The 19265-nt window shown below is 36.7% G+C and overlaps 1 protein-coding gene across 1 annotated transcript in view; it reads right to left on the bottom strand.

Moving 5' to 3' along the window:
• Nucleotides 1-19265, bottom strand: part of LOC139518118 (cAMP-dependent protein kinase catalytic subunit 3-like) — a 54600-nt gene that overhangs the window by 11411 nt on the left and 23924 nt on the right. Inside the window, exon 3 of the mRNA XM_071309790.1 lies at nt 8069-8332. Coding sequence (XP_071165891.1) covers nt 8069-8332 — 264 coding nt within the window. The remainder of the gene's footprint in view (nt 1-8068; nt 8333-19265) is intronic.

Below are 19265 nucleotides of genomic sequence, written 5' to 3'. Positions count from 1 at the left end.
GGTAAAATCTACTGTTAAATACATCAGACATGTTGGCATGAGTACAATCATCATTAATGTGTTGTCAGGTCAACAAGTACTGTATCCCTAATTAACTTATCTGTTCTCTATAAACTCTTATGTCTACTGGTTAGCTTGACTTGTCACATTAAATAATTAGGATTATGAAAATGGAAGATTGTCACATTTCATTAGAATTATGGAAATGGAAGTTTCAATTTATTATTGTCTATCTTAAAGAATTTTATTTCATAATTTGTGTAATGAGAAGTGTGCATGTATGTGTGTGTGTGTGTGGGAAAGGAACAATACCCAGACTAATACTATACATGTATATTCAGCATAAAATTTAAATCAATAAGTCCAACCCTTTGGAAAATCTTCCTTGTTTAATTGTAAACTGTTTAAAGATTATAACCAATACAGTGTCTTGTGTTCTTTATAAACATTAGTTTATCAGCAAAATTCCTCAATGACAAAGGTGTTTAATATGGTCTCTATCATGGAAACATCACAAGCCGATCATTTCCAAATCATTTAAATCTTTTATAGTTATTATAAGGAGCAGTTTGTATTCAATAATTCAAGTGTATACATCGGGTATACATTTAAACACAATTTAAAAGGATTTTCAGGTCAAAAGAAAAATATATATCACAATATTTTGTCATGTTAATCCATTTCTTTTGTTAAGGTCGAAGTAATCCTAAATTTAAAGTAAGCCGATGCTTACTGACTTGATTAGTAAGAAATGTTGAATTCGTTGGTTTGTACTTAAATGATCCTGTTCATTCTATCTATTTAGTACATTCAATAATGACATACAATGTTGACACAGAGATATATCTTAACAGTATGTAATTTTTATAATAATATGCCAATACTTAAGCATGTAAGCTATAAAAAGTATTCCGATTTAATGAACCAAGACTGTGCAAGGACAAATTCATTTCTGTGGGGGACCATGAACCCTGACTGAGGAACTGGGGTGATATAATAACCTGGAAAGGGGACAATGAACCCTGACTGAGGAACTGGGGGGATATAATAACACATCTCCCAGGGCCTGACAATGAACCCTGACCGCGGAACTGGGGTGATATAATAACCTGGAAAGGGGAAAATGAACCCTGACTGAGGAACTGGGGTGATATAATAACCTGGAAAGGGGACAATGAACCCAGACTGAGGAACTGGGGTGATATAATAACCTGGAAAGGGGAAAATGAACCCTGACTGAGGAACAGGGGTGATATAATAACCTGGAAAGGGGACATTGAACCCTGACTGAGGAACTGGGGTGATATAATAACCTTGAAAGGGGACAATGAACCCTGACTGAGGAACTGGGGTGATATAATAACCTGGAAAGGGGACAATGAACCCTGACTGAGGAACTGGGGTGATATAATAACCTGGAAAGGGGACCATGAACCCTGACTGAGGAACTGGGGTGATATAATAACCTGGAAAGGGGACAATGAACCCTGACTGAGGAACTGGGGGGATATAATAACACATCTCCAAGGGCCTGACAATGAACCCTGACCGCGGAACTGGGGTGATATAATAACCTGGAAAGGGGGAAATGAACCCTGACTGAGGAACTGGGGTGATATAATAACCTGGAAAGGGGACAATGAACCCTGACTAAGGAACTGGGGTGATATAATAACCTGGAAAGGGGACATTGAACCCTGACTGAGGAACTGGGGTGATATAATAACCTTGAAAGGGGACAATGAACCCTGACTGAGGAACTGGGGTGATATAATAACCTGGAAAGGGGACAATGAACCCTGACTGAGGAACTGGGGTGATATAATAACCTGGAAATGAGATGTGTTAATGTTAATATCATTTCTTACCGTTTATAGTGGTTCCAATAAAACTTACCTAATCACAAGCTTTAACATATAAACAAATTTAGGTTTCAAAGTAATTTTAGAGATAACTTTAATGTATTTGAAGCTTAGCCTAAGTTAAAAGTGGGTTTTACTGTCACAAACTGAGTTTACTTCTCTTTAACATTGACACACTTATAACTTAAAGAATGAAAGAGGGTAATATTAAGTAGCCTTAGACGACAGACAAGTCTTACAAGTACATGTAACCTTTGGGTTATATAACTGATTCTTAAGATGGTGTTCCACACTGGTTCTGTAACAATATAAGGAAGGATATGGCAGATTTTACAGTATTGTGTTCTGTCTCCTACTTTCATGTTGCTAACGTGACGGAGACAAAAATAAGTAACGTTAGCGACATTTGGACATGTAACATGAGCAACAACATCTTTAAAAGTTCAAATGTATGCACACAGTGATGTTTAATATATGCCTGAAGTAATAAAATTGTACAGTCTGGTTTAGAATTTCTAAATATACAGAATGTCATTTGCAGGTGTACTTTATATCAAATGAATACACATGAAACCAATTCGTAATAGTAACATTAGCAACATCTACTATCATGACATTACGTTTTGTTGCGAACGTCTTTTTGATGGACGGAATACATTTAAGGTCCTCTTGTAACGATATTACATACAACTAACCTTCTTTGCTACCCCATCATGTGAAGGAACTGACTCCGAAATCTAATTCTGCAAAGGGCGATATCGTAACTCCTATACAGGAGAGTTACAGATCTAAATATATGTTGCTCACGTGACACTGATTTGGACGGAAACCTCAAGTAGTAACGTTCGCAAAAAATAAAACAGCCAATGATATTGATTCCTCAAGTCCTTTGACCCCCTTACGTCATCCAAATTTAATATGATTGCTATTTTCAATTATTTATAAAACCCGGGATAAAAATAACTACAATTGCCTGTCTGAGAACCAACAAGAAAATTGCGATCGTGACATACCACAATGGACGGAAAAGACGTGACGTTAGCAACAATATTATTAAATTACCTTTTTTAGCCTTTACCAATAAAAATCTGCCTTAAAGTTATGATTAAAACACAAAAGAAGACTTTTTATTAAAATATAAGTCCATGTGATAAGGCTCAACTTATAAATAATACTTCAAAATTCCACTCCAAATAAGCTGGATGTCAGTAAAGTAGGTCATGATGTCTATTCCATGTCCAATATTTTGAAATTGAAAACCCTCTAATTCTAACAAAAAACACAAGCACAGAGTAATTTTTATTTTTATTTACTCAGAAAGACACATTTTATTCAATAACATAATGCATTACTCCATTACACAGTCTGTTTCACAGTTTCAGCAATTGCTTTTTTGATGGATACAAAAAAACAATAATTCCTTCTTATTGTAAAATCTGCCATATGTAATTGCTGTACTCCACATAACAAATCAGTTCTACACATTTGAACTGTGGGATGTGAAGCATAACTATAAAATGAATGTCATACCTAGATGTGCGTAGGTTTGGCTGATATCCTGGTATTATCATTCTAACATTTAATCATTATTGGAACTGTAAATATCATTTGTGATGACATCAGGTGAAACATCATATAATCAAGGGATATATATATACAGATACTGCACATGTATATTTTGATTCTGATTTGAAAACATCGATTCCCCTCGGGTCTTAGTTATTATAAAAGGTTATATCATGTTTAGATTTCTATCAATTGAAAGCACTATAGGATTAACATAACACTGGATATGCATATTTTAGCTGATGTTTATTTGTTTGGTTTGGTTTACTTGTCAAACTGAATAATGATACTTTATCTACCAACAAACTATACAACTATGATAAATACATTGTTTTTGTTTCTGTTGAAACTTTTCTAGGATGCTTGTATACTGTTGTCTTTAAATCAGTTGAGTTTTTGTACATTTGTGGGGTATTTAAATCAATGCTTGGTAATTAACAAGCTATCCTTAAATGTGCTAATCTTATATTCTGCCTACATATAGAATTAATGAAAAACAAGTGAAATCGAATATTCATTCTTCTAGAAATGACTCTCAAAGGTTAGCTGTAATACTATGAAACTACAACAAGTCTTTACTATATTGTGTTAAAAAAAAGCTTAAAAAATCATATTGCCCAGTAATCAGCCCACTATTACCATTTCTGAGAGTGACTTGCCCAGCCCGGGAAAACCCGGACCCAGATTTCCCGGGCGGGTAATACTTTGCCAACCCTGATTTAAATGGAGTCTAGTAGGATACACAATCATTTTATTCAAATTTGGAATTGTAATTTCTACCGTAGGAACTGCTTCATTAGTCTCATGGTATCATGCTAAACTAAGGATTTGAAAATTGCTATTTGCTGCTTCTCTGATTTAGCATTCCTCATTTAGGCATAAGAGTAACGAGTAAGACAGTTGTTCAAAATTAAAATAATCTGTCTAGGTAGGGTGACATGTTAGAATAATCTGTCTAGGTAGGGTGACATGTTTAAATGCAGACTTTTCAGCAAGCACATTTTAATTACAACTCTGCATGTCAGTCATATGTAATCGCAAGGTTTATATGAAATTCATATCCATTAACATTTTTTGTCCTGGATTGGATAAACAAAAACATAAAAACACAAATAGTTGGTAAACATTGTAAATTAGGGACAATTACTCCTTGAAGGAGTTGACTGCAGATTTCTATCAAGTTGACTCATTTGTAGATATAGTTTTTTTTTATGATAGTTTTTGCATCAAAGTTTCTTGTTCTAAATAATAGGTGAAAACGGACTTTATTTGCAAAATAGCCATTCAATTTTTCTTATATAAGTAGTTATCAAAGGTACCAGGATTATAATTTAATACGCCAGACTGTGTTTCCTCTACATAAGACTCATCAGTGACGCTCAGATCAAAATAGTAAGTTATAAAGCAAAACAAGTACAAATTTGAAGAGCATTTAGGACCAAAAATTCCCCAAAAAGTTATGCCAATATGGCTAAGGTAATCTATGCCTGGGATAAGAAAATCCTGAGTTTTTCGAAAAAAATAAGAAGTCATCTGACCGTTTAGGTGTCCCTGTCAGATTTTCTCTGTCTTAAACAAGTATAGAAGTTTTTAACATGTTTAATAAATTTTAGATCAATTTACATTTTATTCTTAGTGTTCTATTTTTATATATATATAATTAGCTATGTTGGCCATGTTAATAATTAATCTGGACAGATTATCAGACACATTTTTTAACTACATTTAAATAACCCAATGAAGATTGCCGTCAAATTCAGGTAAAATAATTCCTTTAGTTTCAGAAAAGAATTTTTGAACAATAAATGTTTAAGACAGACCACTTACGAAGCATGTATGCCAAATAATGAAAAAAGGTCACTTATAACCCTTGACATGCTCGACAAAATTGAATTTTAATAAATGAAGAACTGAAATTAAATCTTACTTTGATAATAAAAAAAAAAACAATAAACTTGTTTGAGTATAAATAGAAATAGAGAAATTAAAGTATAAATAAAATAAAGATGTCAGAGTGAACACTGATTTCAATCCAGAAAACAATGAGTCTTAAATCTGACAATTTTAAAGAGCCCCATTAATTCCTATTTGACCAATGACATAACTAAAAGTTGGGTACATTAACATTGGCTTAAAGTTATGTGCATTTTATAATTTAATTGGCCATTTCAGTATTTGAAGGATTATAAATAATTTCATTCTTTAACAACCATATACTTTTTGGATCTTTTTCAATTGTTTAGAATAGTATTACATATATATACATGTTTACAGTACACATGGTCTAGAATAGTTGTCTCATTGGCAATCATACCACATCTTCTTTTTTATATAACAGTATTATTTATAAAAATGTTAATGATAATGCTCAAATTATTTTTTTCATTTTTTTCATAACATTTTATGAAATACCTTTTAAATTAATTTGATTACAATTACATGCTATAATGCTTTGGTGTAATTTCTTGTGTGTGTGTGTTTGTGTATGTTGGTGTTTGTGTGTGTTTGTGAGTATGGTAAGAGACCTTTGTGTTTGTGTGTGTTGGTGTTTGTGTGTGTTTGTATGTGTTGGTGTATGTGAGTATGGTAAGAGACCTTTGTGTTTGTGTGTGTTGGTGTGTGTTGGTGTTTGTGTGTGTTGGTGTTTGTGAGTATGGTAAGAGACCTTTGTGTTTGTGTGTGTTGGTGTTTGTGTGTGTTTGTATGTGTTGGTGTTTGTGAGTATGGTAAGAGACCTTTGTGTTTGTGTGTGTTGGTGTTTGTGTGTGTTTGTGTGTGTTGGTGTTTGTGAGTATGGTAAGAGACCTTTGTGTTTGTGTGTGTTGGTGTTTGTGTGTGTTTGTGTGTGTTGGTGTTTGTGAGTATGGTAAGAGACCTTTGTGTTGGTATCCATCTCTCAAATTAACATTAAAAACTTTAAAGTGGTGAGCTTGAGGGAAAGATTCCAGAATTCATTAATTTATAGAAATTGGTTGGCAACAGATTAAATCTGACCCTTGGCAACATATATGTATCCTTCTCGTGATCAGCAGACCAAAGCAGTAAACTAAGCTTTTTATATTTATATCTATTTTCCCTGTATTTATTTAGACAGAATCTAAGACTTCTAGCTATAAAATGTGACAGTCTAAGACTTCTAGCCCTAAAATGTGACAGAGTCTAAGACTTCTAGCTATAAAATGTGACAGTCTAAGACTTCTAGCCCTAAAATCAGTAAAATGTGACAGAGTCTAAGACTTCTAGCTATAAAATGTGACAGAATATAGAAAAAGACTTCTAGCTATAAAATGTGACAGAGTCTAAGACTTCTAGCTATAAAATGTGACAGAATCTAAGACTTCTAGCTATAAAATGTGACAGAATCTAAGACTTTTAGCCCTAAAATGTGACAGTCTAAGACTTCTAGCCCTAAAATGTGACAGAGTCTAAGACTTTTAGCTGTAAAATGTGACAGAATCTAAGACTTCTAGCCCTATACTGTGACAGAATCTAAGACTTCTAGCCGTAAAATGTGACAGTCTTAGACTTTTAGCCGTAAAATGTGACAGAATCTAAGACTTCTAGCCCTATACTGTGACAGAATCTAAGACTTCTAGCCGTAAAATGTGACAGAGACTTAGACTTTTAGCCGTAAAATGTGACAGAATCTAAGACTTCTAGCCCTATACTGTGACAGAATCTAAGACTTCTAGCCGTAAAATGTGACAGAGTCTTAGACTTTTAGCCGTAAAATGTGACAGAGTCTAAGACTTCTAGCTATAAAATGTGACAGAGTCTAAGACTTCTAGCTATAAAATGTGACAGAGTCTAAGACTTCTAGCTATAAAATGTGACAGAATCTAAGACTTCTAGCTATAAAATGTGGCAGAATCTAAGACTTCTAGCTATAAAATGTGACAGAATCTAAGACTTCTAGCTATAAAATGTGGCAGAACTGTATCACAGACAGAGAAATTCAAACCAGTATGCCCTCCTTTGAAGCAGGGAATAACAGGGATACAACACTCTTCTTTTATGTTTTGTATACAGTAATCTACATAAACTAGTTCTAATTAGCATCTAAAATACTTAATAATTAAAACATTCATGTGAAAGACTATTGTATAAGAAAATCTGATTAGGACAAGAAGTTTAAAATTCTGGAGGTAATCCAAATGGTCAATTGACTATGTTATATTAGGTTAACTAAGTAGTAACATACTGAAGTATTTAACCAGGTGTACAATCTTTATAGGGTAACTCGTCCTGGAAAACTTATGCCATGCGTAACTCCTTGTACCTTGAGCTTAGTGTTATCCTAAAAAGTTCAAATTCCTCATAAACTACCATCAGAAGTTGAAAGATATTCTAAACTAGTCATAAAATATACTTTAGTCATTGCTTTGAATTTGGTCTTCAGACAGACAATCTTGTCCTAAAGCTGATTTTTTGAGGACATCTAACCTTTTTTTTTCTTGTATCAAGGGAATTAAGAATTTGGGAGGACATCAAACCTTTTTTTGTCATATCATACAAATGAAAATTAGATTTTTTGAGGGTATCTAACCGTTTGTTGTTCTCTTCTATCAAGGGAAGTGTTTAATCTTTGAAAGGATACCTCAGCTTTTGTTGCCCCCTTCTCTAATTCTTATACAACTCACCTATCTTCTAGTTTCTTTGCAAAACCAAAATCTGTAATCTTTAAATGTCCTTCTCTATCCAATAATAAATTTTCTGGTTTCAAATCCCTATACACAATGTTCTTTGTATGTAAATAGTCTAAAGCTGACACAATTTCACAGGCATAAAAGTTCGACCATGAATTATTAAAACGTCCATAGTTCCTGAGATATGAGAATAACTCGCCTCCTGGCACAAACTCCAAGAGCATGTATAGATATGTACTATCATGATATGCCCACAGCCTAGAAAATAATTTACAAATAATTATATATACAACAGTAAAAACAACAATTGACAACTTCAATAATTTCCAAACCAAATTTTTACCTTTGGTTGTCTGTTTGGTATCAAGACAAAGTTTTTAGTTTTTATTGATGTTGTATTGCTAGGTGTCTGTCTTGAGAACCTCTACAGATTTGCCTCATAAAATAGTCCCTAGTTTCTGTGTGCTGTCATCATGGGGAGGCACTGTAGAAGACTTGATAGTGAAAAGGATAAGCACTTGTTAACGCCTTATTGAATACTAGCCCCTATCTTAAGTTGGAAGTTATTTAGTGTATACCCTAGTTAACATGGTTTCTGTGTGATGTAATGGGGAGGCACTGTAGAAGACTTGATAGTGAAAAGGATAAGTACTTGTTAACGCCTTATTGAACACTAGCCCCTATCTTAAGTTGGAAGTTATTTAGTGTATACCCTAGTTAACATGGTTTCTGTGTGATGTGATGGGGAGGCACTGTAGAAGACTTGATAGTGAAAAGGATAAGTACTTGTTAACGCCTTATTGAACACTAGCCCCTATCTTAAGTTGGAAGTTATTTAGTGTATACCCTAGTTAACATGGTTTCTATGTGATGTGATGGGGAGGCACTGTAGAAGACTTGATAGTGAAAAGGATAAGTACTTGTTAACACCTTATTGAACACTAGCTCCTATCTTAAGTTGGAAGTTATTTAGTGTATACCCTAGTTAACATGGTTTCTGTGTGATGTGATGGGGAGGCACTGTAGAAGACTTGATAGTGAAAAGGATAAGTACTTGTTAACGCCTTATTGAATACTAGCCACTATCTTAAGTTGGAAGTTATTTAGTGTATACCCTAGTTAACATGGTTTCTGTGTGCTGTCATCATGGGGAGGCATTGTAGAAGACTTGATAGTGAAAAGGATAAGCACTTGTTAACGCCTTATTGAACACTAGCCCCTATCTTAAGTTGGAAGTTATTTAGTGTATACCCTAGTTAACATGGTTTCTGTGTGCTGTCATCATGGGGAGGCATTGTAGAAGACTTGATAGTGAAAAGGATAAGCACTTGTTAACGCCTTATTGAACACTAGCCCCTATCTTAAGTTGGAAGTTATTTAGTGTATACCCTAGTTAACATGGTTTCTGTGTGCTGTGATGGGGAGGCACTGTAGAAGACTTGATAGTGAAAAGGATAAGCACTTGTTAACGCCTTATTGAACACTAGCCCCTATCTTAAGTTGGAAGTTATTTAGTGTATACCCTAGTTAACATGGTTTCTGTGTGCTGTGATGGGGAGGCACTGTAGAAGACTTGATAGTGAAAAGGATAAGCACTTGTTAACGCCTTATTGAACACTAGCCCCTATCTTAAGTTGGAAGTTATTTAGTGTATACCCTAGTTAACATGGTTTCTGTGTGCTGTGATGGGGAGGCACTGTAGAAGACTTGATAGTGAAAAGGATAAGTACTTGTTAACGCCTTATTAAACACTAGCCCCTATCTTAAGTTGGAAGTTATTTAGTGTATACCCTAGTTAACATGGTTTCTGTGTGCTGTGATGGGGAGGCACTGTAGAAGACTTGATAGTGAAAAGGATAAGCACTTGTTAACGCCTTATTGAACACTAGCCCCTATCTTAAGTTGGAAGTTATTTAGTGTATACCCTAGTTAACATGGTTTCTGTGTGCTGTGATGGGGAGGCACTGTAGAAGACTTGATAGTGAAAAGGATAAGCACTTGTTAACGCCTTATTGAACACTAGCCCCTATCTTAAGTTGGAAGTTATTTAGTGTATACTCTAGTTAACATGGTTTCTGTGTGCTGTGATGGGGAGGCACTGTAGAAGACTTGATAGTGAAAAGGATAAGCACTTGTTAACGCCTTATTGAACACTAGCCCCTATCTTAAGTTGGAATTTATTTAGTGTATACCCTAGTTAACATGGTTTCTGTGTGCTGTGATGGGGAGGCACTGTAGAAGACTTGATAGTGAAAAGGATAAGTACTTGTTAACGCCTTATTGAACACTAGCCCCTATCTTAAGTTGGAAGTTATTTAGTGTATACTCTAGTTAACATGGTTTCTGTGTGATGTGATGGGGAGGCACTGTAGAAGACTTGATAGTGAAAAGGATAAGTACTTGTTAACGCCTTATTGAACACTAGCCCCTATCTTAAGTTGGAAGTTATTTAGTGTATACTCTAGTTAACATGGTTTCTGTGTGCTGTGATGGGGAGGCACTGTAGAAGACTTGATAGTGAAAAGGATAAGCACTTGTTAACGCCTTATTGAATACTAGCCCCTATCTTAAGTTGGAAGTTATTTAGTGTATACCCTAGTTAACATGGTTTCTGTGTGCTGTGATGGGGAGGCACTGTAGAAGACTTGATAGTGAAAAGGATAAGTACTTGTTAACGCCTTATTGAACACTAGCTCCTATCTTAAGTTGGAAGTTATTTAGTGTATACCCTAGTTAACATGGTTTCTGTGTGCTGTGATGGGGAGGCACTGTAGAAGACTTGATAGTGAAAAGGATAAGTACTTGTTAACGCCTTATTAAACAATAGCCCCTATCTTAAGTTGGAAGTCATTTAGTGTATACCCTAGTTAACATGGTTTCTGTGTGATGTAATGGGGAGGCACTGTAGAAGACTTGATAGTGAAAAGGATAAGTACTTGTTAACGCCTTATTGAACACTAGCCCCTATCTTAAGTTGGAAGTTATTTAGTGTATACCCTAGTTAACATGGTTTCTGTGTGCTGTGATGGGGAGGCACTGTAGAAGACTTGATAGTGAAAAGGATAAGCACTTGTTAACGCCTTATTGAACACTAGCCCCTATCTTAAGTTGTAAGTTATTTAGTGTATACCCTAGTTAACATGGTTTCTGTGTGATGTGATGGGGAGGCACTGTAGAAGACTTGATAGTGAAAAGGATAAGTACTTGTTAATGCCTTATTGAACAATAGCCCCTATCTTAAGTTGGAAGTTATTTAGTGTATACTCTAGTTAACATGGTTTCTGTGTGATGTCATCATGGGGAGGCACTGTAGAAGACTTGATAGTGAAAAGGATAAGCACTTGTTAACGCCTTATTGAACACTAGCCCCTATCTTAAGTTGGAAGTTATTTAGTGTATACCCTAGTTAACATGGTTTCTGTGTGATGTGATGGGGAGGCACTGTAGAAGACTTGATAGTGAAAAGGATAAGTACTTGTTAACGCCTTATTGAACACTAGCCCCTATCTTAAGTTGGAAGTCATTTAGTGTATACCCTAGTTAACATGGTTTCTGTGTGATGTAATGGGGAGGCACTGTAGAAGACTTGATAGTGAAAAGGATAAGCACTTGTTAACGCCTTATTGAACACTAGCCCCTATCTTAAGTTGGAAGTCATTTAGTGTATACCCTAGTTAACATGGTTTCTGTGTGATGTAATGGGGAGGCACTGTAGAAGACTTGATAGTGAAAAGGATAAGTACTTGTTAACGCCTTATTGAACACTAGCCCCTATCTTAAGTTGGAAGTTATTTAGTGTATACCCTAGTTAACATGGTTTCTGTGTGATGTGATGGGGAGGCACTGTAGAAGACTTGATAGTGAAAAGGATAAGTACTTGTTAACGCCTTATTAAACACTAGCCCCTATCTTAAGTTGGAAGTTATTTAGTGTATACCCTAGTTAACATGGTTTCTGTGTGATGTGATGGGGAGGCACTGTAGAAGACTTGATAGTGAAAAGGATAAGTACTTGTTAACGCCTTATTAAACACTAGCCCCTATCTTAAGTTGGAAGTTATTTAGTGTATACCCTAGTTAACATGGTTTCTGTGTGATGTGATGGGGAGGCACTGTAGAAGACTTGATAGTGAAAAGGATAAGTACTTGTTAACGCCTTATTAAACACTAGCCCCTATCTTAAGTTGGAAGTTATTTAGTGTATACCCTAGTTAACATGGTTTCTGTGTGATGTGATGGGGAGGCACTGTAGAAGACTTGATAGTGAAAAGGATAAGTACTTGTTAACGCCTTATTGAACACTAGCCCCTATCTTAAGTTGGAAGTTATTTAGTGTATACCCTAGTTAACATGGTTTCTGTGTGATGTGATGGGGAGGCACTGTAGAAGACTTGATAGTGAAAAGGATAAGTACTTGTTAACGCCTTATTAAACACTAGCCCCTATCTTAAGTTGGAAGTTATTTAGTGTATACCCTAGTTAACATGGTTTCTGTGTGCTGTGATGGGGAGGCACTGTAGAAGACTTGATAGTGAAAAGGATAAGCACTTGTTAATGCCTTATTAAACACTAGCTCCTATCTTAAGTTGGAAGTTATTTAGTGTATACCCTAGTTAACATGGTTTCTGTGTGCTGTGATGGGGAGGCACTGTAGAAGACTTGATAGTGAAAAGGATAAGCACTTGTTAACGCCTTATTGAATACTAGCCCCTATCTTAAGTTGGAAGTTATTTAGTGTATACCCTAGTTAACATGGTTTCTGTGTGCTGTGATGGGGAGGCACTGTAGAAGACTTGATAGTGAAAAGGATAAGCACTTGTTAATGCCTTATTAAACACTAGCTCCTATCTTAAGTTGGAAGTTATTTAGTGTATACCCTAGTTAACATGGTTTCTGTGTGCTGTGATGGGGAGGCACTGTAGAAGACTTGATAGTGAAAAGGATAAGCACTTGTTAACGCCTTATTGAACACTAGCCCCTATCTTAAGTTGGAAGTCATTTAGTGTATACTCTAGTTAACATGGTTTCAGTGTGCTGTGATGGGGAGGCACTGTAGAAGACTTGATAGTGAAAAGGATAAGCACTTGTTAACACCTTATTGAACACTAGCCCCTATCTTAAGTTGGAAGTTATTTAGTGTATACCCTAGTTAACATGGTTTCTGTGTGCTGTGATGGGGAGGCACTGTAGAAGACTTGATAGTGAAAAGGATAAGTACTTGTTAACGCCTTATTAAACACTAGCCCCCTTCTTAAGTTGGAATTTATTTAGTGTATACCCTAGTTAACATGGTTTCTGTGTGCTGTGATGGGGAGGCACTGTAGAAGACTTGATAGTGAAAAGGATAAGCACTTGTTAACGCCTTATTGAACACTAGCCCCTATCTTAAGTTGGAAGTTATTTAGTGTATACCCTAGTTAACATGGTTTCTGTGTGCTGTGATGGGGAGGCACTGTAGAAGACTTGATAGTGAAAAGGATAAGCACTTGTTAACGCCTTATTGAACACTAGCCCCTATCTTAAGTTGGAAGTTATTTAGTGTATACCCTAGTTAACATGGTTTCTGTGTGCTGTGATGGGGAGGCACTGTAGAAGACTTGATAGTGAAAAGGATAAGCACTTGTTAACGCCTTATTGAACACTAGCCCCTATCTTAAGTTGGAAGTTATTTAGTGTATACCCTAGTTAACATGGTTTCTGTGTGCTGTGATGGGGAGGCACTGTAGAAGACTTGATAGTGAAAAGGATAAGCACTTGTTAACGCCTTATTGAACACTAGCTCCTATCTTAAGTTGGAAGTTATTTAGTGTATACCCTAGTTAACATGGTTTCTGTGTGCTGTGATGGGGAGGCACTGTAGAAGACTTGATAGTGAAAAGGATAAGCACTTGTTAACGCCTTATTGAACACTAGCTCCTATCTTAAGTTGGAAGTTATTTAGTGTATACCCTAGTTAACATGGTTTCTGTGTGCTGTGATGGGGAGGCACTGTAGAAGACTTGATAGTGAAAAGGATAAGTACTTGTTAACGCCTTATTGAACACTAGCCCCTATCTTAAGTTGGAAGTTATTTAGTGTATACCCTAGTTAACATGGTTTCTGTGTGCTGTGATGGGGAGGCACTGTAGAAGACTTGATAGTGAAAAGGATAAGCACTTGTTAACGCCTTATTGAACACTAGCCCCTATCTTAAGTTGGAAGTTATTTAGTGTATACCCTAGTTAACATGGTTTCTGTGTGCTGTGATGGGGAGGCACTGTAGAAGACTTGATAGTGAAAAGGATAAGCACTTGTTAACGCCTTATTGAACACTAGCCCCTATCTTAAGTTGGAAGTTACTTAGTGTATACCCTAGTTAACATGGTTTCTATGTGATGTGATGGGGAGGCACTGTAGAAGACTTGATAGTGAAAAGGATAAGCACTTGTTAACGCCTTATTGAACACTAGCCCCTATCTTAAGTTGGAAGTTATTTAGTGTATACCCTAGTTAACATGGTTTCTGTGTGCTGTGATGGGGAGGCACTGTAGAAGACTTGATAGTGAAAAGGATAAGCACTTGTTAACACCTTATTGAACACTAGCCCCTATCTTAAGTTGGAAGTCATTTAGTGTATACCCTAGTTAACATGGTTTCTGTGTGCTGTGATGGGGAGGCACTGTAGAAGACTTGATAGTGAAAAGGATAAGTACTTGTTAACGCCTTATTAAACACTAGCCCCTTTCTTAAGTTGGAAGTCATTTAGTGTATACCCTAGTTAACATGGTTTCTGTGTGCTGTGATGGGGAGGCACTGTAGAAGACTTGATAGTGAAAAGGATAAGCACTTGTTAACGCCTTATTGAACACTAGCCCCTATCTTAAGTTGGAAGTTATTTAGTGTATACCCTAGTTAACATGGTTTCTGTGTGCTGTGATGGGGAGGCACTGTAGAAGACTTGATAGTGAAAAGGATAAGCACTTGTTAACGCCTTATTGAACACTAGCCCCTATCTTAAGTTGGAAGTTATTTAGTGTATACCCTAGTTAACATGGTTTCTGTGTGATGTGATGGGGAGGCACTGTAGAAGACTTGATAGTGAAAAGGATAAGCACTTGTTAACGCCTTATTGAACACTAGCCCCTATCTTAAGTTGTAAGTTATTTAGTGTTTACTCTAGTTAACATGGTTTCTGTGTGCTGTGATGGGGAGGCACTGTAGAAGACTTGATAGTGAAAAGGATAAGCACTTGTTAACGCCTTATTGAACACTAGCCCCTATCTTAAGTTGGAAGTTATTTAGTGTATACCCTAGTTAACATGGTTTCTGTGTGATGTGATGGGGAGGCACTGTAGAAGACTTGATAGTGAAAAGGATAAGTACTTGTTTATGCCTTATTGAACACTAGCCCCTATCTTAAGTTGGAAGTTATTTAGTGTATACCCTAGTTAACATGGTTTCTATGTGATGTGATGGGGAGGCACTGTAGAAGACTTGATAGTGAAAAGGATAAGCACTTGTTAACGCCTTATTGAATACTAGCCCCTATCTTAAGTTGGAAGTTATTTAGTGTATACCCTAGTTAACATGGTTTCTGTGTGATGTGATGGGGAGGCACTGTAGAAGACTTGATAGTGAAAAGGATAAGCACTTGTTAACACCTTATTGAACACTAGCCCCTATCTTAAGTTGGAAGTCATTTAGTGTATACCCTAGTTAACATGGTTTCTGTGTGCTGTGATGGGGAGGCACTGTAGAAGACTTGATAGTGAAAAGGATAAGCACTTGTTAACGCCTTATTGAACACTAGCCCCTATCTTAAGTTGGAAGTTACTTAGTGTATACTCTAGTTAACATGGTTTCTGTGTGCTGTGATGGGGAGGCACTGTAGAAGACTTGATAGTGAAAAGGATAAGCACTTGTTAACGCCTTATTGAACACTAGCCCCTATCTTAAGTTGGAAGTTATTTAGTGTATACCCTAGTTAACATGGTTTCTGTGTGCTGTGATGGGGAGGCACTGTAGAAGACTTGATAGTGAAAAGGATAAGTACTTGTTAACGCCTTATTAAACACTAGCCCCTTTCTTAAGTTGGAATTTATTTAGTGTATACCCTAGTTAACATGGTTTCTGTGTGCTGTGATGGGGAGGCACTGTAGAAGACTTGATAGTGAAAAGGATAAGCACTTGTTAACGCCTTATTGAACACTAGCCCCTATCTTAAGTTGGAAGTTATTTAGTGTATACCCTAGTTAACATGGTTTCTGTGTGCTGTGATGGGGAGGCACTGTAGAAGACTTGATAGTGAAAAGGATAAGTACTTGTTAACGCCTTATTAAACACTAGCCCCTTTCTTAAGTTGGAAGTCATTTAGTGTATACCCTAGTTAACATGGTTTCTGTGTGCTGTGATGGGGAGGCACTGTAGAAGACTTGATAGTGAAAAGGATAAGTACTTGTTAACGCCTTATTGAACACTAGCTCCTATCTTAAGTTGGAAGTTATTTAGTGTATACCCTAGTTAACATGGTTTCTGTGTGATGTGATGGGGAGGCACTGTAGAAGACTTGATAGTGAAAAGGATAAGCACTTGTTAACACCTTATTGAACACTAGCCCCTATCTTAAGTTGGAAGTCATTTAGTGTATACCCTAGTTAACATGGTTTCTGTGTGCTGTGATGGGGAGGCACTGTAGAAGACTTGATAGTGAAAAGGATAAGCACTTGTCAACGCCTTATTGAACACTAGCCCCTATCTTAAGTTGGAAGTTACTTAGTGTATACTCTAGTTAACATGGTTTCTGTGTGCTGTGATGGGGAGGCACTGTAGAAGACTTGATAGTGAAAAGGATAAGCACTTGTTAACGCCTTATTGAACACTAGCCCCTATCTTAAGTTGGAAGTTATTTAGTGTATACCCTAGTTAACATGGTTTCTGTGTGCTGTGATGGGGAGGCACTGTAGAAGACTTGATAGTGAAAAGGATAAGTACTTGTTAACGCCTTATTAAACACTAGCCCCTTTCTTAAGTTGGAATTTATTTAGTGTATACCCTAGTTAACATGGTTTCTGTGTGATGTGATGGGGAGGCACTGTAGAAGACTTGATAGTGAAAAGGATAAGCACTTGTTAACGCCTTATTGAACACTAGCCCCTATCTTAAGTTGGAAGTTACTTAGTGTATACTCTAGTTAACATGGTTTCTGTGTGCTGTGATGGGGAGGCACTGTAGAAGACTTGATAGTGAAAAGGATAAGTACTTGTTAACGCCTTATTAAACACTAGCCCCTTTCTTAAGTTGGAATTTATTTAGTGTATACCCTAGTTAACATGGTTTCTGTGTGCTGTGATGGGGAGGCACTGTAGAAGACTTGATAGTGAAAAGGATAAGCACTTGTTAACGCCTTATTGAACACTAGCCCCTATCTTAAGTTGGAAGTTACTTAGTGTATACTCTAGTTAACATGGTTTCTGTGTGCTGTGATGGGGAGGCACTGTAGAAGACTTGATAGTGAAAAGGATAAGCACTTGTTAACGCCTTATTGAACACTAGCCCCTATCTTAAGTTGGAAGTTATTTAGTGTATACCCTAGTTAACATGGTTTCTGTGTGATGTGATGGGGAGGCACTGTAGAAGACTTGATAGTGAAAAGGATAAGCACTTGTTAACGCCTTATTGAACACTAGCCCCTATCTTAAGTTGTAAGTCATTTAGTGTATACCCTAGTTAACATGGTTTCTGTGTGCTGTGATGGGGAGGCACTGTAGAAGACTTGATAGTGAAAAGGATAAGCACTTGTTAACGCCTTATTGAACACTAGCCCCTATCTTAAGTTGGAAGTTACTTAGTGTATACTCTAGTTAACATGGTTTCTGTGTGCTGTGATGGGGAGGCACTGTAGAAGACTTGATAGTGAAAAGGATAAGCACTTGTTAACGCCTTATTGAACACTAGCCCCTATCTTAAGTTGGAAGTCATTTAGTGTATACCCTAGTTAACATGGTTTCTGTGTGCTGTGATGGGGAGGCACTGTAGAAGACTTGATAGTGAAAAGGATAAGCACTTGTTAACGCCTTATTGAACACTAGCCCCTATCTTAAGTTGGAAGTTATTTAGTGTATACCCTAGTTAACATGGTTTCTGTGTGATGTGATGGGGAGGCACTGTAGAAGACTTGATAGTGAAAAGGATAAGCACTTGTTAACGCCTTATTGAACACTAGCCCCTATCTTAAGTTGTAAGTTATTTAGTGTTTACTCTAGTTAACATGGTTTCTGTGTGCTGTGATGGGGAGGCACTGTAGAAGACTTGATAGTGAAAAGGATAAGCACTTGTTAACACCTTATTGAACACTAGCCCCTATCTTAAGTTGGAAGTCATTTAGTGTATACCCTAGTTAACATGGTTTCTGTGTGCTGTGATGGGGAGGCACTGTAGAAGACTTGATAGTGAAAAGGATAAGCACTTGTTAACGCCTTATTGAACACTAGCCCCTATCTTAAGTTGGAAGTTATTTAGTGTATACCCTAGTTAACATGGTTTCTGTGTGATGTGATGGGGAGGCACTGTAGAAGACTTGATAGTGAAAAGGATAAGTACTTGTTTATGCCTTATTGAACACTAGCCCCTATCTTAAGTTGGAAGTTATTTAGTGTATACCCTAGTTAACATGGTTTCTATGTGATGTGATGGGGAGGCACTGTAGAAGACTTGATAGTGAAAAGGATAAGCACTTGTTAACGCCTTATTGAATACTAGCCCCTATCTTAAGTTGGAAGTTATTTAGTGTATACCCTAGTTAACATGGTTTCTGTGTGATGTGATGGGGAGGCACTGTAGAAGACTTGATAGTGAAAAGGATAAGCACTTGTTAACACCTTATTGAACACTAGCCCCTATCTTAAGTTGGAAGTCATTTAGTGTATACCCTAGTTAACATGGTTTCTGTGTGCTGTGATGGGGAGGCACTGTAGAAGACTTGATAGTGAAAAGGATAAGCACTTGTTAACGCCTTATTGAACACTAGCCCCTATCTTAAGTTGGAAGTTACTTAGTGTATACTCTAGTTAACATGGTTTCTGTGTGCTGTGATGGGGAGGCACTGTAGAAGACTTGATAGTGAAAAGGATAAGCACTTGTTAACGCCTTATTGAACACTAGCCCCTATCTTAAGTTGGAAGTCATTTAGTGTATACCCTAGTTAACATGGTTTC

The sequence above is a fragment of the Mytilus edulis genome, chromosome 3, assembly GCF_963676685.1.
Source record: "Mytilus edulis chromosome 3, xbMytEdul2.2, whole genome shotgun sequence".
Lineage (NCBI taxonomy): Eukaryota > Metazoa > Mollusca > Bivalvia > Mytilida > Mytilidae > Mytilus > Mytilus edulis.
This window is presented reverse-complemented; position numbering and strand designations above follow the sequence as displayed.